This window comes from Ictidomys tridecemlineatus, chromosome 8 (genome assembly GCF_052094955.1).
Source record: "Ictidomys tridecemlineatus isolate mIctTri1 chromosome 8, mIctTri1.hap1, whole genome shotgun sequence".
NCBI classification, from domain to species: domain Eukaryota; kingdom Metazoa; phylum Chordata; class Mammalia; order Rodentia; family Sciuridae; genus Ictidomys; species Ictidomys tridecemlineatus.
Window position 1 is genome coordinate 136,309,176 of NC_135484.1, and position 24,955 is coordinate 136,334,130.

The 24,955-nt window shown below is 46.2% G+C and overlaps 1 protein-coding gene across 4 annotated transcripts in view; it reads right to left on the bottom strand.

The window, feature by feature from the left end:
• Slc22a23 (solute carrier family 22 member 23) overlaps positions 1 to 24,955 on the bottom strand; it is a 179,975-nt gene that overhangs the window by 39,570 nt on the left and 115,450 nt on the right. For all 4 annotated transcript variants that reach the window (XM_078020485.1, XM_013359640.4, XM_078020487.1 and 1 more), the window contains exon 4: positions 10,911 to 11,079. In XM_078020485.1, coding sequence (XP_077876611.1) covers positions 10,911 to 11,079 — 169 coding nt within the window. The remainder of the gene's footprint in view (positions 1 to 10,910; positions 11,080 to 24,955) is intronic.

Consider the following 24,955-nt stretch of genomic DNA (forward strand, 5'->3'; position numbering starts at 1 on the left):
ATAAAGAAGTTGTGAAATTGCAAAACAATTTGAAGAGGCAAGTAGGCAGAAAGAATATGGGTTTCTGTTGCTCCTGCATCTAATGGGGATTTTATTGGCACCTCTGTATTTGCAGCCTGTCACAGGGAGTCTAATCAGCTCCCCCAGCCCCTGGGGAACCAGCCTCTTCCAATCCGCTGGCTCTCATCCTGCTCCCCAGCAGGGTGGCAGACACTGACTCATTTTCTGGGTGGCTTCCTGCCAGTCCTGCCCTGACCTCACGCCTGGCTCTGGAAGGTGACTCTAGACACTACCACACCCACCCCTCCTAACTCCCATGGAAGCCTTGTCACAACTTAGAAGTTTCAATGACTAAGTGAGGCTATCTGGTCTCCTGTCCAGGGCTGCCACTCTTTTGATCAGGCTGTGTGCTTTGCCAGTCTCTAAGGCCAACCCTGAGGTGGCTGGGTCCCCTACTTTGGCCATCTGTCAGTAGCAAACACTTAGCACTAGACACCTGTCACCAGATGTCCATATACCTGATTTCAGCCAGCTGTCAACAGCTCAGCCCCATCAACCCTCCAAAGCAGGCACACATGGTGGCTCTCTGCCAGGGAAGGTTGTAGAGTGACCCTTGGGGGATGATTTTTGGAGACATTCTCTGCATGGATTGGTAGGGACAAAGGCTGGCCCGGGGCAGAGAGCCTGAAGCCATGGTGAGTGCATGGTATTGGATGACAACACTTAACCCACCTTCTCCGGCCTCTTTCCACTTCTCCTTGGAAGCTGTTGTGTTGACCACTGGGGTTCCTAATATTTTACATAATCTCTGCGTACTCGGAATTTTAAAATGAGGCAAAATGAGGCAGCCACTTGTCTGAGAGCTCCCTAAAATTCCATGCCATCAGCAAATCCCCAAACACCAATTTAGAGAACACAGTGATCTCACTTTTAATTGCTCATTCAATTTTCGCCACTGGAATATGGAGTACATTTGTATTTCTACATTTGCCTTTTGTTAGCATTATCCAATCTTTCCCCAATCTAGATAATTTGTAGACAAAAATAGGATTTGACTAAGATTTTTTTATTTCCAATACATCTCCCTAAATTAACTAATAATCTGTTAAAAAATAATTTTTGCACATTTATTCAAACTCTTAGAATCTACGGCTTTTGATGATTCACTTCTTCCTTTTTCCTTTGAGGGAGAAATTTTCCTATCTGACTTAATTGTTAATATAACTGAAATCAGTCTCCCTCCTTGTGTGCAGGGAATTCCACAGCCCTTATTTGATCGATAATAAAGTCTCTTTGTATAATGTAGTATTTTGACCCCCTTTTGAAATAAAACTTTTTGAAGGAGGAAGGTATTGTGTCTCTTATCTGGGCAGGAAGAACCACTGATCACTGCTAGATTTCACACACATACAAGTGTGCGTACACACACACACACACACACACATACCACACAAGCACACACTCACACATTCACATAATTTTCAATGACTCTTTTAATCGTTCTAACAATAAGCAGCAAAATTAATTCATCCATTTAAATTTTTATTAAGCCTCTATAAGGTAGGTAGTGATACTCTAATGGTTTTAAGAAATGTTTTTATAACTGTTAAACAATGTAGTAGATAAAAAAAAAAAGAGGACATGAGGAATCCTTCCTGAATAAGAAGCATTGCTCTGTGCCAAGTGCATCTTGTGTTCAGTAACACAGGGGCCTCCTGGGCTCAGCAGCTCCATGGAGTGCAGGACTGAGCTGAATAGCTGGTAGCCTTTATGTCTACCTGTGGGATTCAGACCCCAGCCCTGCTTAGCGCTACAGGCCTTTCAACAAACCATCAAATCTCTGGGTCCCTCAGTTTCTTTATCTGCACCAGGTTGTCCTAGCATCTACTTCAGAGGGCCTTTGGGAGGATGAAAGGAGCAAGGAATTTGAAAGCATAGTCTGACTATGAAACAAAGTCTGGCCTGGGCCAGGGCTGGTGGATGTCTATAGTCCCAGCTACTCAGGAGTTCAAGGTCAGCCTGAGTAACACAGAGAGACCCCATGACGAAAATAAATAAATAAATAAATAAATAAAACAAAAATGACTCTCCCAAACAAACCCTCAAGAAATGTTAAAAATTATTATCATTCTGCCTAAAATGTTTTTAATATTTAAAGAATTGGGATCATACTGGAATTATTACTATTTTTTCAAACTGGACATGTATCTAACCTGAGGCCATCTGCGTGTTTCACAGTGGCATTTTTTTAATAATTAAAATCCCTTTCAGCATGTACATGGTTTCCTAAGGGTTTCTGCCCCCAGGAGCCTCAAAGCTGTCGCCCTTCCCAGCTGTGCTTCTTTATGACGGCAAGCGGAGCTTTTCTTCCATATTAACGTTTATCTTTCATTTGGGGAATTGGCACCATCACTTATGCTCCAACGGTAGGCAGCGCGGCCCCATCGTTCTCTCATTTCCTCATTATTTCCCATATGGCTGATTATCTTCCTATGGCTGTCCCCAATGCTTCTGATGACCGTGCTGATTGCCAACCACTTCTTGCTCTCATCAGAATGAGATTCCAACCGAACAGGGTGCAGTTCATGATTGTCTTCGCGAATCTGGAGCACGCCTGCTGTGCTTCCTCTAAGCGCCTCACACAAAGCCTGCGTGCCAGGTAAATGCAAGATGAGGGTCTTTCCCCACTAGGCACTTGCTGAAAAGTCCTGAAAGACAGTACAAGGTGGAGGGATCGGCTGCGAGCAGAAACCACTTTCAGAGAAGACCCCCGTGGCTGCTGGTGGCCGATCAGGTAAGCAAGGCAGGGGGAACCAGAAACCAGCCAGGATGGAAGCTTCCAACATGTGTCTGTGTCTGTCCCCATGGTGCCAAGTGGTTCCATCTAGGACCAAGCTTTTGTCACCTCATCACTCCCGGGAATACTGGCGACGTCTGCTGTCTGAGATGGTCAAGATGGCATCTGTCCTGGCAGTGAAGTTGGACCAGGGAATCAGCTCTCTCTCACAGGGTGACATCGCCTTCCTTTCACTATAGACCCTGGAAGCCTCTTTCATTTACAAAGTCATGAATTTCTACATGGATGACTCAGAGGATGTCCTTGTGTGTCTTCTTGACATCTCCATCCAAAGTGTACCAGGTCCCACCCTCCCATGCAGGAGGTCATGCCATTTCTTCTGCTGACATGTGACGGCTTCTCAAACTTCAGGGTCCAGCGGCACTCCAGGAGCTCTTCATAAGGGGACCCGACCCTCGGACACCAAATTCAGCAGCAGCAGCCTTCCCTTGGGAACTTGTTTGAAACACTGATTCTGAGATTCAGTCCTGGGGTTGCACTTTGGGAACCACTGGCCTTTGAAAACCAGTCTTTAATGACTTTCCCTACATATGAGTGTTTTGCCAAAGCTTCTTGATTCCTCAGTTTCCCCATCTGAAAACAGGAGTAATCCCACTGACCACAACTGTGACCTCATTCAAGAGCAGGATGGTTAAGACAATCTTCACACACACAAAGGCTGCAGCTGATCTTGGGGAAAGTGTGTCCTAAACATTTTAAGACCTGCTCAAGTTGATGAACATCACAATGCATGCCTCTGCCTCCGAGGAGACACGAGATATAAATTACAGGGTAGTTTCCCTTCTGTGTCAAGATGTTCCCTGAGGCAGGACTGTGATGACAGTCCTGACACCTAGAGAAACAGTGGGCAGGCACGTGTCCAGTAAGATGTCCCTGGGCTGCTCACTGAATCCAGATCCCAACTGTGCACTAGAAAAAAATGCACCCAGAGGTAAGGTGATGGCACACACCAGCATTTTGAGAAAGAGCCTTTTGGAGTGCCTACTTCCTGTGGGTCCCTCCAGAACACTTCAGACAGACACCACATGGACAGCGTGCTCCCTCCTGTCATTCCTCAGTAGGGAATTCCACCCGGGAAAACTGATGTCACCCTGTCCCACGTCTCACTTTCCCTAACTTCCACCCTGCCACCTCCAGAGATGTTCTAATGCAACTCAGACCTGGACCTCTAAATACAGCAGCAGATGGTGCTGTGCACAGGGCTTCTGGCCAGGGGAGGAGCTGGCACCCAGCCCCGCACCCTGGTTCAGGCTGCAGTCCTGGAAGGGGCACCTTTTCCCAGGTTGTATAATTTGAATGTAGTGGCACTTCCAGCCAGCATCCTCTTCCATTCTTGAGTCATGTGCCGCTTATCTTCCTGGCCTATCTAAACAGAACTCCTCTTTCCCTTTTTCTTGTATTTTAGATCTTGACTGTTTCTTCCCATTCGTTTTTTTTTTTTTTTGTCACGAGCTTGGAAGAATTCTATATTTATTCTAGAGAAAGGACCAGTCAGTATGACTTCCTTCTAGATTAGCACTGAAGCTCCTGTTGCCCTGTCCTAAGGGATGACAAATGCTCTCACAAAGTGACTAAACAAGTATTTCTATTTGGGACAAAGGCAGGGTGGATCTTAGCTTCAGGCCTCTGAGACTATTAGAGGAATTACCTACTAGTGGTGGCAGGGATTATATCACATGCAATCTCTATTTTTTTTCCTTGCTTCAGGACAAAGAGCTTAAATCTGACCCTGTGAAGCGTACTTACACACAGCTCAGCTCCAGGGGGCACATCATTTCATTCTCCCTGGCCCTTGGCTTTGGCAGCTCTTCTTCTACCTAAGCCCACAGGGAAACCCACAGTGGGTCCTGCCTGGCCCAGGCACGTAAATGTGTTATGAGCATCCCCAGGCACCTCTGGGATGCCATGGCTCTCCTGCCTTGGCTCTACTCACCAGGGCACAGACCATTCATTCATGGGTCACATCTTCCCTGTCACCAAGAGCACCTGCGCTCTCCACACCCCCTCACAAGTTCCTGTCTGGTCTCTGGGTACATCACACTGCTGCCTCCTTGGGCTGGCTGGCTTCTCCCCCTTTGTGGTCACTTCATTCCAGAACATTCTGTAACCTTGTAGCTGCTGAAGGGCTGCCTATTGATCAGACCTTTTTATTTTCTGATGTTTTTGACATTCTGGGACTTTACTGATCCTCAGGAGACTACCACTCCCAGGGTTAATGCATTCCTAGAGATAGTACAAGATTCACCTTCAAATGCATGTGTCACATGCATACCCACAATCCACGGCCCACATCCCCTCCAAATCACTTCCTACCTCTGACTCACATGCTGAGCTGCTCTCTGCCAGCCCTAATCATTGCAGGACCAGGTATCAGACAACTGGGGACAACCTTATGTCCCAGAGCCTGCTGAAGTAGTCAGTCTAGATAGTTCTAAGCCTTCTTACCCTGTTCTTTCCTGGGGCGGGGTTGGGAGAGCAAACCACAATAAAGGCTCCTGCCCACATTTTCTCCTTTCCTCTGCTGCCTGACAGATGTTGGTGATTTCCTGTGTGGCCCTGTGTGGCATGGCGTGGCCCTGTGTGGCATGGTGTGCCCCCTCCTCCTGGAAACTGTGAGCAATGAACTATCTTTTCAATGGCAATCATCTCCTGACCTGTTGACCTCACTGCACCTAGATAATAGTAAAGCTCCATGGTTCACAGAATAGACCAGCCCTGGCCACTGCTCCTCCTCTTACCCTCTTGTCCATTGGCAAGTTTCCCTGGGTTCACTGCTAAAGCATTTCTCCCATCAGAACTCAGCAGGTGACCCTGTCCATCTCCTAGTGTAGGCACTGTGGCATCTCACACCAGTGGTCTTTACAGTGGTCTTTACATTAACCCTCACCTGTGCTAGGTCTATTCTCCGCACATCAGACAGATCCTCTCTGAGCACACACCAGAGCATGCTAGTCCCCTGCTTACAACCCTCCCATTTCTGTAGCTTTCTGGAACAGGCACATGGTGCTGAAAGACCCCACCTACGTTTCCGAGTCTCCTTCTACGGGTCCCTCTTGTCTACCAGGTTCCAGTGGCTACCGACCTTCCTCTGCCCCTTGCAGAATGAGCCAATGGAAGCTTCTGTCCTGGCTGTTCCCTTTGGCTTGGGACACTTTTCTACCTAGAACTCTGCATGACTTCTCTCTGGTGACACTTTAGGTGTCAGCACAAGGCTCAGCTCCTCAGAGAGGAACTCTGAGCTGCCCAGACTCTTGCTACCCTCCATCCCACTGGGCCGTTGGATTTTCATCTCAGTGCTGATTATCTAGAAGCACAGCATTTGCTTATTTATGGATTTGTGGTCTGTGGGATCCCTCCCACCCCTGTATTGTATTCTCAAGGGAGTGGCGACTTAATCATGTGTAGTATATTTGGCATCTAGAATAGCATTGGCATGGGGAACTGGTAATTACTCAATAAATAATAGCCAAATTAACTTCTCTCTCAGATTGTTCTAATTTCTATAGTTCCTGAAATGCAAATTCCCCAGTCTATAATTTTTGGTCTTCCTAATGGTTTTCTCAGAGATCTGTGAATTTCGTCTGTGATTTCATCTTTTGCAAGAATTTTCTTTCATGAGAGTCCTCAGTTAGCTCATGGGAGGTTCTATTGTTCACCCTGGAAAGTCTATTTCTCAGCCTTAGTAGGTGGCTGGAATTTGGAACCCACAGCCATGCACGATGCAGACTTTAAGACTCCTATTTTTTTTAGGGTGATTCTTTCTGCCCACAGTCCAGGGAACCAACCAGTTTGGGCTGAGTTCCTGTGGTGGGCAAACACTTTCGAGTCCTGTTGTCACCGATGGTTCTGACTCCTGCGTTTATTTAAGAAGCTCAGTTCTAATTGCACGAAAAGCCTGTATTCTTTTTCTGTTTCCACAACAAAATGCCTGCAACTGGACAAAGTATATAAAGAAAAGAGATTTATTTAGCAGAGAGCAGAAAGCCCAAGATGAATGGGCCCCATCATTTCAACCTCTGGTGAGTGCTTTATGGCAGATGGCATCTGTGTTAGTCAAGTTTTCAATATTGTGAGAACAATTTAGAGAGGAAAACTTTATCTGGGACTCAGGGTTTCAGAGATGTCAGTCCATGGTCAGCCAACTCCATTGCTTTGAGCCTGAGGTGAGGCAGAATATCATAGAGGAAGGGTGTGGCGGAGGAAAGCTGCTTAGCTTGTGGCAGCTGTGAAGCAGAGAGAACAAGAGAGGGGCCAGGGACACTCTGAAACCCTTAAGGGCTCACCCCCAGTGGTCTACTTCCTCCAGCCACACCCTATTCCCCTGCAGTAAGCCATTCGAATCATTAATGCGTTACATGGATTAATCCACCAATGAGGTCACAGCTCTCAGAATCTAATCATTTCACCCCGGATCGCTCCTGCATTGCCTAATACATGAGCTTTTCAGGGGATACCTCATATGCAAACTGTAAGGGCATCAACAGTGCAGAAATGCTTGAGGAAGAAATCAAGTGGTGACACAGAAAGCCAGAGAGATTCAGGGGTCAGGCTCAGTCTTTTATAACAACCCATCCTCATGGAATCTAATTACTCCATGAGAAGAGCTTCAGCCCTCTCCAAGGGCACGCCCCCAATGACCTAACTACTTCCCATTAGGTCCCACCCCTTAAAGGTCCCACCACCTCCTAACACCACTATACTGAGGACCAAGTATCCATCACAGGAACCCTTGGGGGACAAATCACATCCAAACCATGGCAAGGCCTGAGAGTTCTAGACACTGTAGAGGTCTTCAAACCCAAGCTCCTTAGGCTTCTTTCCGGTTCAGACACTGAGCTATGTCTGTTGGAATCCTCTCCTGCCCTGGCTCCTGGTAACTTCTCTTTGTCACATTGGAGCTCAGCATTGTGTTTTTTCAAAGTTATACTTTATCCAGCATTTGTGTGTGTCTTTAGAGGGGCCTCTGCCTGTTCAGTCCTCTTTCTTGACTAGGAGATCCCTTCTGGCCCATCTCTACACACCTTTGTCTTCACTGCCCCCTACCCCCAAACTAATAACCCGCACCCTGGGGGTTCCGCCTCGCCCTGGTTTATAGTTCTCATTAACTCGTGTGCTTCCATGCCTGCTCCTTAGAGTTACTCTAAAGCACCATGCATGCGGCTAGGCACCCTGGGTGCTTGCAATAAATACTTGCTTGTTAAAGCAAAATGAGCGACTTTCAATATTTTGCCACCAACAGCTGGTTGTGCCGGCTGGTGCTGCCACTCAACCCCTCTCCCCAGCAGGCCACTGCCTCCTGTGGAATGACGAGCCTACTGCAGCAGAAGGGAAGAGGCTGTAATTAGGGAGATGAAAAAGGGCAGGCACTGCCACAGTCTTTCAAAGCCAATAATTCTTGTGGAGCCTTTCAAGGCTGGTAGGCAAAGGTGGAATATATTTCTCACTACTACATTTTGTTTCATTTTTCTCCCCCACTGTGCTGGGGAATCAAACCCAGGACTTCATGCATGCTGAGGTAGTGCTCTGCCACTAAGCTACACCCCCTGCCCTCATCACCGATTCTTTCCTTTTATATCTGGAGTCCTATACGTGTTAAGAGGTGATATAATAATAGTAGTAACCATATTAGTTAATATTTAGTATTTAGAGAAGCTTACAGGCCTGATGCACTAAGTAACTTCAATAATAATAATATAAATAAAATATGATAATATTAAACATATTCATCAACACATAGGGCACTAAGTGACAGGCATCACTCTAAGTGTTTCTCAAATTGACTTTTCCAAACCTGAGTGTTGATGAATCTGAAGCCCAGAGAGGTTAAGCAACTTGTCAAAGAGGCTCTGTAACCGAGTCTCCCTTCCAGACTTCTTCTGTGCAACCCCCCTGCGTGCATTATTTCAAACAACTGTGTGTAGTAGAAACTATTACGACCTACTTCTTATGGAGATGAGAAAGCAGGGACTCAAGTGTGGAGCAGGTTGTTAGAGACAGAACAGCCTGACTGCAGTATGGAGCAGTGAGCACGTGGCATGGCACCTGGGACCACTGCCCAGCCACTCCCGCAGGCACACTTTAACTTGTTAAAGTTCTCTGGAGGCCTTTTCAAAAGTGATAAAATTCTATTTTTAAATTTGTATATTTTCAAAAAAATTTATTGTAACTTGTAATGTGTTTAAATAAATGCATGCTTTTTCTTGATTGTTGTTAACCTCAATGTATTTCTAAAATTTAAATTAAAAAAAAAAAAAAAGATACACAAAACCCCCAGCCATTCCCAGTATAGGCCAGCCCTGCAGACCTGGAGCTGGTCTCCAGGCCCTTCTCTGTCATCTGCCCGCAGGTCTCTTCCCACCTGGGACAGGTACAGGGGGTGGGGGCAGGGAAACAGTCCTGTCTGTTCTTCCTGGGGTGTGAGGCTCTGAGAAGTTGTTTTCTCCCATCCCAGGCCTCCAGCCTTGGGTGGGTGGACAGCACCCAGTGCCCTCAGGAAGCAGCAGAGCTGAGTAGAGGATCTGCAGGGCAGGCATAAGGGACGAAGGCCGAGGGAAGGCAGGGCACAGTGCACAGTGCATGGCTGGAGTGTCTGTCTCCAAGTCCAGGCTCCGACAGGAGCCAGCTAGGGGACCACAAGACACCAGGAGTGAGCCACTTGCTGTTTGTAGAATGCTTGCAGTCTGTGCCTGGCACGTGGTTAAGCACAGAGCAAGCATTTGTTAGATAAATCAATGTCCTCGAATTCTTCAACAGGCAAAGCCTAGTGGCAGATGCTCCAGGGCAGGGGACAGGAAGGCCTTCCTTATAAGATAAAAGGAAGACAGTGGATGACCCCCTTCTGCTCCCAGGAAACGACCTCATTCTTGGCTTCTAGAGAGGCCCCTAGAGGTATAAGGGTGTCCTGGGCTACACCTGGCTCTGGAGCTGGGGAGGAGCCTGGTTTGGGCAGCTGTAGCTGGTGAGCACCTCCCACCCTTTTGTTCAAGTTATTGCTGGCTCCCTGTCGCCCCTGAGGATCTCCTGTCACACACAGCCAGCAGGGCCAGGCTCTTGAGGAAAATGCGCCTGTTCACTGGTTTACCCTCATTTCTGGGAGGGTGGCTTTGCTACCAGAGTGGAAGGTGGCAGGACTATGAAGTTAAGGCAGGTGCTTCTGCCTTAACTCCCCCCACCCCCATCTCAAAAGCAAGCCAGACTGACAGCCAAGCCTCTTGGCTCCAGTGAACACTTAAAGCAAGGACACATGGACTGCACGGGCCACCACTTCACCACGCAGTGCCATGGGTATCCTGTGCACTAGGGCGTATTGAATGCCTGGGTGAAGCGCAGGCACGGACAGGTGGGAAGGAAGGGAAAGATAAGGAGGGAAGGAGGGAAGGAAGCAAGCATCTATAAAAAGGGTCAGAGAATTATTTTTTTTCCTTCAATCTCTATCCATAGAGCAGTGGTTTTTCAACACTGGCTGAACAGGAATCCTCTTGAATCTTTTAAAAATTCAGTTGTCCAGAGGTCCTATCCCCTAGAGCAGTGTGTTCAATTGTTGTATATATTTTTTTTTCTCCCTCTAAAGTCAGCAAGTCAAATACTTGAAAGTTACTCTGAAGGACCAGATAGGAAGCACTTTCAGCTCTGTGGGCTTCCCAGTCTCTACCGCCTGGTCTCAGCAGGAAAGTATCCCTGGGCAAGGCAGGTGTCAACACCTGAGCAGGACTGTGCTCCAGTAACACTTTACACAGATGGTGGGCTGCACTTGGCCCACAGGCTGAGGTCTGCCCACTCCTGACCCAGGAGATAGGAAGCTTCGACATCACTTCTTTGACATCTCCATGTCTTCCTTCCAACATGAGCCCCCCTCCGACCCTGGCTTGCAAATCCTTTCATAAAAACTCATGTCCCAATAACCCTGGGGGGTGGGGGGCTGCAGCAAGGAGCTGTGAGGCTAGACTGGAGCTGGGTGACGGGCTTGGACTTGTGGGAAGTCTGGGGATCCCAGGGCCTGTGCCCTGAGTGTGCAGGGTTGTGAATGACAGGGACACGCGCGGAAGATACTCACGACCAGTAGAGCAGCATGAGCAGGAAGGGGCAGATGATGAGGGCCTGCAGCACCTGCCAGTCCCGGCACAGGGCGGCCAGCCCGGGCATGAGGAACTGGCCAGCCATGGCCACGAAGCTTGCCACCATCGTGATCATGAACCGTTTTCCAGGTGGACACAGCTCTATTCCTAGGACACAGAACAACAAGAGAGACGTGAGTGATGTGCCAGAGGCCTGGGGGAGCCCTACGTGACATGCCAACATCTCATACCTGGGTGAACTGAGGCCTGACAGGAAAGGGAGCAAGACGTGGCTCAAGGTCACAGAGCAAGGTCACTGTAATTCAGAGGTGCTTCGCTCAGAAACTAGGAAATGCTGCTGCCTGTGGGGATGGACTTTCTGCATTGCCCACTGTCCCCTTCCTTTGAGGTTACTGAGCTGTTGCTGCTGGACACCCTTTCAACCTGTAGATGGGACACCAGGAACATCCATCTATTCACTCCCCACCTGTCCATCTCTTCTCCTGGTCCTGACCTCAGTGCTCCTTGAGAACTCTGATTTCCAGGCGACCTGCTGTCCCTGGGAGATCAAGATAGAGCTGAATTGCCACCTATCTATGTAAATAAGACAAGGACAAATAAAAAATCATAGAGTCATGATGTGGCTGGGAAACTCCTTTTCATATTGGAATCCTGGTACCCAATCTAATGTGGGTAGGTTGGGCATCTTTTCCCAGGCTGCACATGAATCACGTCTAACTCAAGTGAAAAAAGAGTGTCTGTTTTCAACAAATGCCCCCTGGTGGAGGCAGATCACGGTTCCTCCTGTCTCGTAATTTTACCTTGAGTAAAAAATATGCTTATATAACTTTAACCAAGTGTCAACCCCATGCAGGCCCACTTCATGAATCCTATAATAAAGGCCCTTAAAACCAGAGGCATAGTTTTTATCTAGACTTTCTACTTACACAGCATGCAAATTTGTTCGCTACTCTCCTACTGCAATGTACAGTATTCCCTATATTTTTCTTTCTTGCTTTTTTTTTTAATTGTTTTAAGTATAGTTAAAAGGATTTGAGAAGAAAAAGCAAAAGAAGAAAGCCCCTCAGCAGAAAATACTTTCATGTCTTTGAGTCTGGAGACTGTTCAAAGGGTGGACTTTGTAGATTGTTGCAGTAGCGCCTGGGCTGGTTCTCCAGGCTTGGGTAGAGGTAGGAGGTAAAAAGGCACTGAGGAGGGCGAAGATGAGAGGGAGAATGAAAAAACTATACTTGGCTACAAGGATATTATCAGTCCTAACAAAAACGGGGCATTGTGTCAGCCAAACCTATACCAGCTCATCTTTAGAAAAAAAAAAAATGTCATTGGAATTTCTATTTCTGCTTGGCCACAAATGGTCATCATCATAGCTACATTGATGAGTGGTAGAGAAACCTGGTCTCACTGATGATAGCTAATAAAGAGCCTTTTACCATTTAATTAGGAAAACAGCATTAAATAGCCCACTCTGGGCCATTTGCTGTGATGCTGTCCCTTCAATACCCCAGGCCAAACTCACTAAAAAGATTACTGCCTCGCAGGGCCCAGAGATGGCATTTCTGCCCTCTGAAATAATAAAAGAAAAGAGTCTCTTCAGAAAAGGCTAAGAGTGGTAGGTTCTAGCTTTCACTTATTAAGCACAAGCAGATTTGCTGCTATGGAAACCAGAAATCTGCATTAGTCACAGTGCATGCAGTGTTAGGAGGCTCAGCCTCGGCAAGCATCAGATAAGAAAATTTAGCACTTGGTCACCCCATAACCTTTAAACAAAGTCAGAGAGAGAATGTCTAAGTAGTAATAATGGCTTCATGTCAGTGAGTTTGGTCATATGACAGACGGGTGTGCTCCTTGTGCTTTTTCTCTTTACTGCCTCTTTAATTTAGTGACACAATGTATATGAAAACAACGGCAACTTTGGCAGTCCTCTCTTATCTGTGGTTCTATTTTCCACGTTTTCAGTTACCTGTAGTCAACCCCAATCTGAAAATATAAAATGAAGAATTCCAGAAATTCACAACCCATAAGTTTTAAATTGCATGTCATTCTGAGCAGCATGATGAAAGTTTGTGCCATTCCACTCTGTGGGGAGTGAATAATCCCTTGTCCCATGTATCCATGCTGTATATGTTACCCACCTTGTAGCTACTTAGTAACATCCCAATTATTAAATTGACTGTCATGATAAATCACAGTGCTTGTGTTCAGGTAATTCTTATTTTACTTAACAAAACAAAAAGTAGTGATGTTGATAATTCAGAAGTGACAAAGAAAAGCCACAGAACGCTTATTTTAAATGAAAAGGTGAAAATTTTCAACTTCCTAAAGAAAGAAAAAAAAATCATATACTTAAGGTGGCTAAAGTCTATGGTAAGAAAGAAACATAGTATGTAAAGGGTTTGTTTAAATACTAAAACTGCTGAGGTTCAGGCATGCCCTGCACTGGGGGTCTTCAAATATATCACCCAAGAATAAGGGGGGACTACTATACAATTCTTTTACTGCATGCCCTCTTTGGGATCCCTAATCCCACATAGTAATTTACACTTGTGTGATATCATTCAAAAGATCACAGAATGACTTCCGAGACCATGGTCTAGGTTTGCAGATGATGGAAGAAAATGGTTCCTTAATGGGCGAGTAATGGTGTAGTTTGACATCACAGTCTCTCCCGGGCCCTAAGGATTGCAGTGACTACGACATCAATTAGTGTGATCACTGATGTGAAAACTATTAAATTGTCTTAGTTTTCCTCTTTGAGGTCTTCTCTCCTAAGTGGTCTGAGTTGTCCCTTAACTTCTCTCCACCTGTGGGGTCCGTGGACCTGAGATGTCAGCCTCATAGGGGAGCTTGTTAGAAATGCTTCAGCCCAGGCCCACTCAGACCTACGGAATCAGCACCCGTATGCTAATGAGAACCCTGGACCCCTCTTGAGGACTGGCTCCCTGTACTCCCCAGGCACTGTAAGCACGTTTGCCTCCCAGATATAGAGCTGAAGAAGAAGAGCCACCTTCTGATCTCTCCACTCCTGCTTTTGCTAGGAATCCTGGCAGAGATTTGACTTGATCTCACCAGGTAGAGCAACCCCAGGTACACAAGGCAGCTATTTGTTCTTTTGGCAATTCCTGCTGTGGTAATGGAAAAGCACAGTGACTTGAAGTAGGGACACGGGTGTGGACATTTGCAGACAACGGTCTTTTTTTTGCCTTGACTCACCAGAAATTCTTTCTAAATTGCCTGAATCCAACCATGTTCTGAAGGTTGGCTACAAAAATTAAAAAAAAAAAAAAAGCAGCAGCAATTATCAAGGAACCACAGGCACCTTAGGCTTGCCATTAATCACATGTTCCTTTTGGAAGGTGAGAAATCAGTTTTGTTTTGTTTTTTCCTGAAATAGGAGAGAGAGAATCCACCAGAATATTAAAGCCTTAAGTTACAGCATCTGTCAGAAGAGGTTAAGGACTGCAAGGAGGTGTCTGTGGCCACTCATGGCCTGCTCCACCTCTGTAAGCAGGAGTAGTTGGTGTAATGGCTCACACACCTTGAAGATGGTTCCTATCACCTGGCTGGGACCACTGACCTTGACCTTGCAAGGCGGGGAATGGTGTTCCCAATCCAAGTGTCCCTGGAAAGCCTGGCTATTTTGGAGAGTAGGTCTCCCGCAGGCAGGCACCCACAGCACCCAAGGAAGACCCTGTTTCTAAGCTGTGTCCTGGTATGTCTTAGACCCAACTTCTTTGCCAATGAAGCCAAGCCTAAATTGTCTTAGAGTGTCACTTAACAGGCAGCAAAACTTCCCCTGATTGTGTAAAATGGTAATGGTCACAACAAGCCATCATCTTAAATGATTCATGAAAGCATTAAACATAAACTATCCCAGGTGTCCAGCATGCAGGGTCAACAATGCTGTGGTGAAGAGCCTGGACTGTGGAGGCAGAGTGCTTGGGTTCAAACCCTGTTCCTGCTGCTGGTGACCTCAGTGTGGTCATCCAAGTGGTCATCTGTGCCTGAGTTTTGTGCAAAATGGGGCATTGTGAATGTTAAACAGTACACAGTGCTGAACACAGCAAGCGCTTTGTGCCAGCAGCTGTGAGTGATAATACTGTACATTATCACCACGTCTTAACACGACAGTTATCACTCATTAGTCACATTTGACCCAATGACTCTCATTTGGTTTCATTTATTGTCTGCTTTATTTAGTGACTTTTCTGAGTTGGCCTGAGGGTTATTCTAAAAGACAGGAGAAGAGAAATCATCTTCAATGACAGCCCATGCCATCGCATTTCTCCTCCATCCATTTTATTTCATGGAGAATCTCTCAGACCTGGAAGTAATCCATCAAAAAATAGAATTGAGGGTCTGGCTGGAGGTGTGATTCAGTGGTAAAGCACATGCAAAAGAAAATACAAGACCCTGGTTTGATTTCTGTTACTATGGACAAACTCACCCCAAACAAAAAACATCAACAACAAAACAGAATCCAAGAAAAACAAGAAAGAGTCGCCAGTGTTAAAACTGCTCTTCCCTGAGTTCCTCAAAGGAGAAGGCTCATGGCAACTCTCAGAAGCTGGGCAAGCTTGGCTGACAAGCGGAGAAATTGCTGATGACTCCCAGAAGTAAACAACCCATAATTAAGATGGAACTAAGGCATCTGGTCAGTAAGTAATGGGGACTGTGACCATGATGGTCAGTCCAGGGTGCGGGAGCAGCCCGAGGCTCACGGAACAGGTGGCCTTGTTAGCAGCTGCAACTCCAGGAAGAAGATCTGCTTTTCAGAGTTTGCAGATTCTAATAAATTTCCTGGAAGAAAAGAAAGTTGTGCTTCTCAGAGCAGTCACGGCCGGTGACAGGAGGAAGGCCCAAGCGAGGAAGGCACCCAGGCCTGGCTGCCATCAGCTAGCTCCACAGTCCTTCCCTGAAGGATGGGACACAGGTCAGTTTGATGTGTCAACATGGCCAGGATACTGTCCCACGTAGTCAATCAAACACTAAACTAAGGGGCTGACGTTGTGGCTTAGTGCCAAGGGAAGGGCACTTGCCTAGCATGCTGGGGGTCCTGGATTCCATCCCAGCATTGAAAAAACAAAATCTAAACCCAACAACAAACAACAAAACCAACAAAACCAAAACCAACAAACAAAAAGCAATAACTTGAGTGTTGCTATGAAGATGTGACCATGTCCATAATCAGTTGACTTTAAGTAAGAGAGAAGGTCCTAGGTGATCTGGGCAGGAGGGGTGACCTGATCTGTTGAAAGACTATAAAAACAGAGCTGAGGCTTCTTTGAGAAAGAGGGAAAAATTCCACCTGTGTAAGGTGGCCAGTAAAAAGGGCGGGATTTGGGATTTTTCCAACTAGCTCCACAAACAAGGAATCCAACACCTTGCAGAAAATCTCTAACATGTAACGCCCACTGGTTTTATTTCTCTGGAGGGAGCTTGACATGGAGATCAGGACATCTTGCAAACCACACCAGGTCACATGGGTTCTTCCATAAGGAGAGGCCTCCTACCCACTCTTCTTACAGTAACCCACAGGACGGATGTGGCCCCACTTCATCCCTTCCCTTCCCTTCCCAGCCCTTGAGCAGTGTCCCCAGGCTCCCAGGGCCCTGTCAAACTCAGGGGTGGGGGCAGACATCTAAGTCAAAAAGCTATGAAGGCAACAGATGACAACATTCTTCCCTCATTCTTAATGTGCACAGATGGATCTTAGGTGGTGTCCCCAGATTAATAATATAACAATATGGAGGATAGGCAAGGACATGCAGCCCAGGGATCCTCCAGCAGAGGGGGAACTGGACAGAAAGAAGAAAGAGTCAGGGGAACGGGATTTAAGAACTCCAGAGTTCTGGAAGGACCTAATAAATTTGGCCATAAAAAGGAAACATCATAGTGGCTTTCATGTTCATTTCAGGAATGAGAAGGCTGGGGAGAGGGTGCTGGTGCCACTGACCTCCTCCACTCCAGGAATTTGAGGCCCAGACTGAAAAGGGAACAAACAGCTCCCCAGGGCCCATCCAGCTCAGAAATTCCATCATCTTATATAATAGCCACTAAGAGGCTGTGCATGGAGACGGACCAAATTTCAAACATTGCCCCTAGAAGTTGTTGGCTTCAAAGCAGAACTAGCAGAAACCCATCACCTGGTCTGCATGAAGGGCTTTGAGGATGCAGAGGCCCAAGGCAGGGTCTGGGTGGCTCCATCGCCTGACTCCAGCTCCACTGTGACCGGGAGCTTGCGGGGCCACTCTGTGGGCTGGGGCAGGACACCTCTCAGTGGATTGTTGGCTAACTGGAAAGTGCTGAACCTCTGAAGATACCAAAGAGGCACTGAGTCACCTACAGAGACGAGCAAAGTTCTTACGGGAGACCCCTGTGGAGCGTCCACTAAAGGCCTCACCGTACACTGGAACATTCTGCTCTGGCACAGACCTAAGGCTTGTCTTCTTTGTTCACTCTTTGTCACCTATGTTTGTCCTGCTTTTTAAAAGCCTATTGTTTTGCTGATTTTTAATGCCAAATCATGATTTTAGAAATTCTTTGCTTATACAACATCATTTTTTTTTTGAGTGCTGGGGACGGAACCCAGGACCATGCACATAATAACCAAGGACTCTGCTATCAAACTACACCTCCAGCCCTAATTCATTTATTTTCCTTTTTAAGAAAAATATCCATTCAATGTTCATGGAAGACAGCCTGTTAGCTATCAGCACTCTCAACAACTACAGGCATCGCTTACTTGCAGGACAATCCCTTAGAAAATTGTTGAATTGCGGGCTAAGAACCCCGCTCTGCATATTAAAACATTTACACCTTGGCATCTCAGGGGGAGAAGCCCCAGGAAAAGCAAGAAGTTTGGTGCTGATGATGTGGGCTGGTGGAATTCAGCCCTGGCTTTAGCGTCTGAGAGATCGGCCTGCCATAAATACCACCACAGAACAAAGCGCTACCATTCTTTCTGCATCCCCCAGACCCCGCGAACACACACACTTATCATTCTCTGGATTCAGTAATTATAAAAATTTAATTAAAAGATGTTTGGAACTAGTCTTTAAAAAAATATATCCTATCCCTCCTGCAAATGTATAAAATGTAGTCCTTATTCTTTCTAAAACACTTTTTTTTTTTTTTTTTTTTGGTGCTGGGAGTTGAACCTATGGCTTCACACATGCTAGGCAAGCACTGTACCACTGAGCTACGTCCACAGTTTTAACCACATTTTATAAAATACTGTAAGTGCTGGCTGTAGGTAGTGAGAAGTAAAACTTTCTTGGGGTTTCAAAGGGTTCTTGGCGTCTCTAAAATGACTACACGGGATTTTTTGGGGGGTTGGATTTGGTTAGTCACAAAGGAACATATTAAGGTGGCTGACCATATTTAAACCAGGGAACTAGGTATTTTCAGAATCCTTGTCCTTGGAAGAGAGTGTGCCTTTCAGGGGACAGGCTGAGGCACAGACTGGAGCAGACAGGAGCCTGGTCTTCCCAGCTGTGTGAAGTTACTCAATCTCTTTGTGTTTCCGTGTCCTGGTCTCTAAGGTAGATAATAAATGTATCATGCATGGTAGTTGTGACAAAACAAAATAGAGTGACATCTGACTCATACCCACGGCCACAAAGGGATTCCAATGTGTCTCTGTCCTTGCAGACATTAAGTGCCTTGAGAGTTCTGGGGTGGGGTGATTTCATAAAGAGATTAGCTCCAGTGAACCAGGTTCTTCCATCTGGGGCCTAAACTATCTTGTATTTTTTGTTACTCTGGTCAAAATGGACTCAAATGATACTTCACACAAACCCCATGTGCTGGGATTCTTCTTATTTTTTTTTAATAGCCTCCCCATCCAGGGGAAGCTGAGCAGGCTACTTGGCAGGAAAAATGATCTTCAGGGTCAGTGTCTTCGCCTTCCAGAGACTGAAGGTAGGGGTGGGGGCGAGGCACATGAGCTGCCCCTTGTTCCTGCCACACAAATTCATTCTGAGGATCTCCTTGGCCTGTGGCGCACATCCAGATCCACCTACTCTCCCCCTGCTAATTCATGTGTGGAATTCCAAGAAATGCAGTTGGGGAGACTGGGGGATGAATGACAGGACTCCATGGAGAGAGAGGCACACACTCTTCCCGGGGAGCTGAGCAAAGTCGAGAAACACTGTTATGGTATGTTGTCCTCGGAAAGCACTTCACGGCAAAAGTCAGCACTTAAAATCCACACCGCACTGGTCACTGTGGCCAGGCCCAAGACCACCTTGCCTACAGGGAAAGTCTGCACAACTCCCTCCCTCCACTGTTCAAGCACCAAAATTAAACAGGATTCCTGGAACAGATCTGTGGAATAACAGATCCATCACAACACTGCTGCCTGGCTCCTTGTCCCCAATCAAGGGCAGGTCTGCACAAAGGCCTGGGTACCAATGGGATCTGGGGGCTTGGAGGCCAAAGTTACACAGCCCAGGACTATGAACACAGGGGATTGGCACAGGCTGCTTCTCCAAACCCGCTGCCCTTATAAACTGGCCACTCCTCTACTGACCTCCCCAGTTACCAGAGAGATTAGAAGCCTCTTCTGCAGAGGAGGGGGCACGTGGAATAGAGGGAGACTCTCAATGGAGTGTCTCAGGAGAGACCTGGCAGACCATGTGACTTGCTCAGTTGGTGATCTTCCTCATGTTGGTTCCTGCTTGGTCTCAGGGCTGATGAGCCCCCTGGGAGGCCACCAGAGGCTCCCTTGAAGACAGCCTTATCATCCCAGACACCTCCTGCCTTCTTCCACTGGCTGCCTGGCCTCCCCATGTCCCCATAATACGGGCCACTCTTCTTCACTGCACTTTTGCTCCTTCGGCCACTCACTGGGCTGGGCCTGGAAGGGAACGTCCCACTCAATAATTACTGCCACAGGCAAGTTCACAGGGCCCCTGCGGACCTGGCAAGCAGACCTTGGGATATGTGATTGTGGGATTCCTCATTATAGCAAGAGAGCCTGAAATTGCAGGTCACAGAGACCCAAATAGCATCTGAAGGCATGACTGTAAAAGGTCGCTATTATCACAACAGTGCAGAATCTCTCCTCCCTGTGGAATAATTCATTTTTCTTCTTAATTCAGGGTTTGCCAATCAGAAGGCATGGTCAAAAGCATTCAAAAAGAGTGGTTTTTCTCCCTTCGGAGAAAGAGAAACTAAAAAGCAGGAAATTTTAGGTATTTTCCCCCAAATGACATTCTAGTGGCTGCTGGACATGTAGACATGGACATTTAAATGTTCAAATGCAGAAGTACTGAATTAATTACCATTTGAGTACCTAGTATGTTTCCGGCACCAGGATAGGCAATGGCTCCTATGTATTGTAGGCCAAACATTTTGGAAGGTATTTTCATGCGTTAAACTCATTTTTTTTCTACCCAGCAACTCTGTATTATAGGTATGGTGGGTTTTTTTGGGGGGGAAAGGGTACCAGGGATTGATCTCAGAGAACTTGACCACTGAGTCAGCCCTATTTTGTATTTTATTTAGAGACAGGATCTCACCGAGTTGCTTAGCACCTCACTTTTGCTGAGGCTGCCTTTGAACTCGAGATCCTCCTGCCTCAGCCTCTGGAGCCACTGGGATTATAGGTGTGCATCACCATGCCCAGCATAGGTTTTAATGTTCATTTTATACAAGAGGATCCCAAAGCTCAGGGGGATTAAGTGACTTGTCCCAGATCCTACAGTTAAAGAAGAACAGAGGGAGGAGTTGAAACCAGGTTCCCCTCTGCTATAGCCCATCTGTGCTGTGGGCAAGACTGTCTACAATTGCAACGGAATCTCAGCACCACAGAGACAAGTGCTCCCTTGGTTTTGCTCACTGCTATTCTTCAGAGCCTTGGACCTCGCCAGGCACACGCCAGAGGCTCATGTTTGTGTCAAATGAACACACATACACCACTTTCTTCTAGTCTTCTCACTTTATCACTGTCTCCCTTTTCATGAAATCAATTACAGTCCTTGCAGAAGAAATTGATCAGTGAATCTGTAGACACCAGCCTGACCTTTTAGGTGGAACTTATCAAAGGCCACATCATGGTCTATGTATTCATATGCTAATGATAATTTAAGGAAATATCAACCATAAAATCCAATATAAACCATAAAGTTCAGTTTCCTTTCCAGATAATAAATTATTCCTACCACCTTACATCTTTTTTTTTTTTTAAACAAACATCACAATGACTCAAAGGAGGAATAGAGATTTAAATCCTTGCTAATGTTTCAGCTCAGTGATCTCTTCTGTTTAAAAACAATGACTGATGTTTGGCAGTACATGCTTAAGAATCTAAACTAATGGCACTTTTAGATTCCCAGCTTTTAATAAGAGCAGAAAACCCCAAGAAGAGAAATGACTTCGAAAATCAGAACAGCCCATCTTCAAAAGAATCCTTGCCTTCCAGGTCTGCCCTGAGTTTTCAAGCTAAGGAGCGGAAGGGGATCCTGGGGTGGTTGTAGGGTCAAGTACACAGTTTAAAAATTACCATCCAGGTTTTCCAGCCAAGAGTTCCAAAGTAACAATTCTCAATACGTCAATCATCTGGGGCTAGTCATTCTGCAGATCAAGGTCACACTTAATGATGGATCATGGATGCACACTTATGTTATGCATCTGAACAGACGCACGCCCCACAGGACTTCAGATCTGAATTCCCTGAGGAGTGCGGCCAAACAGAACACCCCTCAATTGCCTCCAGCCTTGCCCCATTTTATGAGCTTGTCATGCAATCCGGCAATTCAGGGCTGGCCTTATGTAAATAGAACGTATCTCAACATGAGTTCCATGTATCATTACTGTATAATATCTAGTAACAGCAACTGCATTTCACTCTTTGGTATCCTTTTCCTAAACAGGGAAGAATAAGTGGCAACTTTGTCTTCAGCAAGGCCTTTCTTTCTCCTTCTCTCACCTGCCCATCTTCTCTTGCATCTGCATTTGAAACACTTCTTTTGAAAATTTACACATTCACAATGGAGAGAGAACAATGTAATGAGTCCCCATATACTATCTGAAAGATTTTTCTATACTTGGCCTCTCTTGGTTGGTCTACTTTATTCCCGCCCCCCCTCCCCATATTTTAAATCAAATATGTGACATAATGTCATTTCACTTCTAAACACAGATATATGTCTCCCTCAAAAATGACATTTTCTTATATCAGTACAATGCCATCATCACATCTAACAAAAGCAACAATAATTCTTTAACGTTATTTATAACAATCCAGTCGGTCTTCAAATTAATGATCACAAAGAGATCTTTTTAGTTTTTCAAAAACCGGGATTCAGGGGGCTGGGGATGTGGCTCAAGCGGTAGCGCGCTCGCCTGGCATGCGTGCAGCCCGGGTTTAATCCTCAGCACCACATACCAACAAAGATGTTGTGTCCGCCGAGAACTAAAATAAATAAATAAATAAATATTAAAAAAAACAAACAAACCGGGATTCAAATAAACGCCACCTGTTGTATCTCCCTCAGGCCTCCTGCCTGGAACAGACTCCACCTCTCCTCTCTCTCTCTCTCTCTCTCTCTCTCTCTCTCTCTCTCTCTCTCTCTCTCTCTCTCTCTCTCTCTCTCTCTCGCACGGCACTATCTCAGTGTGGGAACAAGTGGATTCTGGATTTATGTGATCACTTTCCTATGGGATTGTTAACCTGTTCCTTCAAGCTCTGTTTAAAGGTCTTATCTTGGGCCTGTTTAAAGGTCTTATCTTGGTTCAAGGTTTATGGCAGGAATGTCCTATGGGTGGAGTCTGTATTTCATGGTCCTCACACGCAAAGTGGCTCATGAGCTCCTGTCCTGTGTTCTCCAGCTTCTCCCCTGACGGTCCCTGTGTCCTCTGCTGCTCAGTGCCTGTATCAATAGCTTCTTCAGGGAGCTCAGAGCGGTGACTGGACTTTCTAATTCATCCTTGTTATGCATTGTGTCCACCTTCAATTACTTTGTCAAGAAGAGATTTAAATACCAACGAGGATCATTTCTTTACTCTGAAATGCAGCCACTTGGCAGACGGGGACAGGTAATGTCCAAGGTTCCCCATTTCACTCAGAGCAGAAGCAAAGTCTTTCACAATGACTCTGAGACCTCATGTGCCCTCCGCCCCTCCTCTATCCCAGTGACCTCTTTGCTACACCTAGTCACTCCACTTTGGCTACCCTGGCCAAGAGAAGGAACTCTCTTCCTCAAACCCAGCCCACCCAGGTCTCTGCCCGAGTGCCACCTTACTGGGGGCGTGTTGGGCTGAACAAAACGGCACTCTCTGTTTTCCACACTTCCCCACGTTCTTATCACACAGGGAGAGAGTCTCTAGAATGGGGTTTACAAGCATAGTCGGTGCCTTTCAGCAGCATCCTCACCTGGAGACATGTCAGGAAAGCAAATTTCAGGGCTCTTCTCCTACCTACTGAAATAGAAACAGGGGTGGGGTTCAGCAGTCTGGGATAACAACCCTGCAAGGATTCTGATACATGTTCCCATTTAGGAACCACCCTGATCTACTTTACAGATAGGGTAAATTTAATCCACCTCGTAACCAGGCAAGCTAGCACTATTTTTTCATCTTGTTGGTCAAGTGATAAAACACAGCCAGTGATTCTCATTCCAGAAGTCTGGGGTAGGGACCCAGAAATCTGCATTTCCACAAAGTTCCCAGGTAACAATCCCTTGAGGAGAGCCTTTGGAAACCAATGCTATAAACACTGTAGGCAGAGTTTTATACACCTTAATACTGAGGTTCCATAATTAGTTTTCCCTTTGTATCATTAGCATATTAAAAACAAAACACAACAGAGCTTCTTTAGAGTTTATAACACCTGTTGACCTGCCAGTCCTGGAGTAATTAGATGTTTGTTTATGGGCCATCACCAGATATGTGATTTTTTTTTCCATTGAAAAAAAAAAAAACCAATTATTCCAATGTCCAAAGGGCAAGCAGGTAGAGACATAAAGTAGACCTGGAGGTGCAAAGAAATTCAAAATTTCTCAGTCTATTTCAGTTCAAAGGAACCACAGAGAATATGGAGCAGAGCAGGTGGAGTGGAATGCAGAAGATAAGGAATATGGGAACTGCCTGGTGTGAGGGGTAGAGCCCGTGGCAAGCCACCTAGTGCTTGCCTGCTTTAAAGACCTTTAAATTCAATTAGAAAATAAAACACTGTTGAGGTCACACAAAACATGACCGAGGTCAGGGGCTGACCACGCACTGCTAGTCTGCAGCCTCTGATTCTTGTCCAACCTGCTCATTTTATTCAAGGGGAAAATAAGGTCACAGAATTAGTTGGTAGTAAAAGTTAAAACATGATTTCCAAGCCTGGGGCTCTCTGGGCCTCACTACATTTGCCTTTGGAGACTGACAAATCACTTGGATTGCTTTGGGTTTATTTTTAAATGCAGATTACAATAAAAACAAAAATCAACCCTGATAGGACACATAGCAGTTAAAATTAGCTTCCTCCTCCTTCTGCTCCAAAGTGTAAAACCCTTTGTGTTATATTCAACCTAATGAACATCAGCCAACTAAATAGAGGGTCAGATCAGGCTAGCAACTAGACAGGAGTGTTCCGGAAACAAGTCCAACCAAGGTGAGGGAATATGCTGGCAGCAAGTTGGCAATAAGTGGTTTTCTTCCCATCCCATATGCAATGACGCATACTCAGCAGCAGCAGGGGCTTCTGAGATGGTCTAGGACTGGGCACCGTCTTCTTCTGGTACCATCTTGTTTTTCACACACAGTCTCTATCTTGGAATTTCCTGCTTGTGGGCATGGGGCCATGAGAAACTGGTCGCTGCTGAGCACCAGTTCTCAGCCAAGTCCTGCCCAGCGTCTCAGCCATCTCTGTGGTGAATTCTGCTGTCCACGTGTCTGGGTGTGGAACAAAGGCTCAGAGGGCAAGACTTCGGGTCCCATGTAGGGGACTCTGCAGGTCACACCACGTTCATCACACCCACGCCATGCTGTGTGCACAGCGTGGGTTCAGTAAATAGATGCTGAGTAACACATTTAT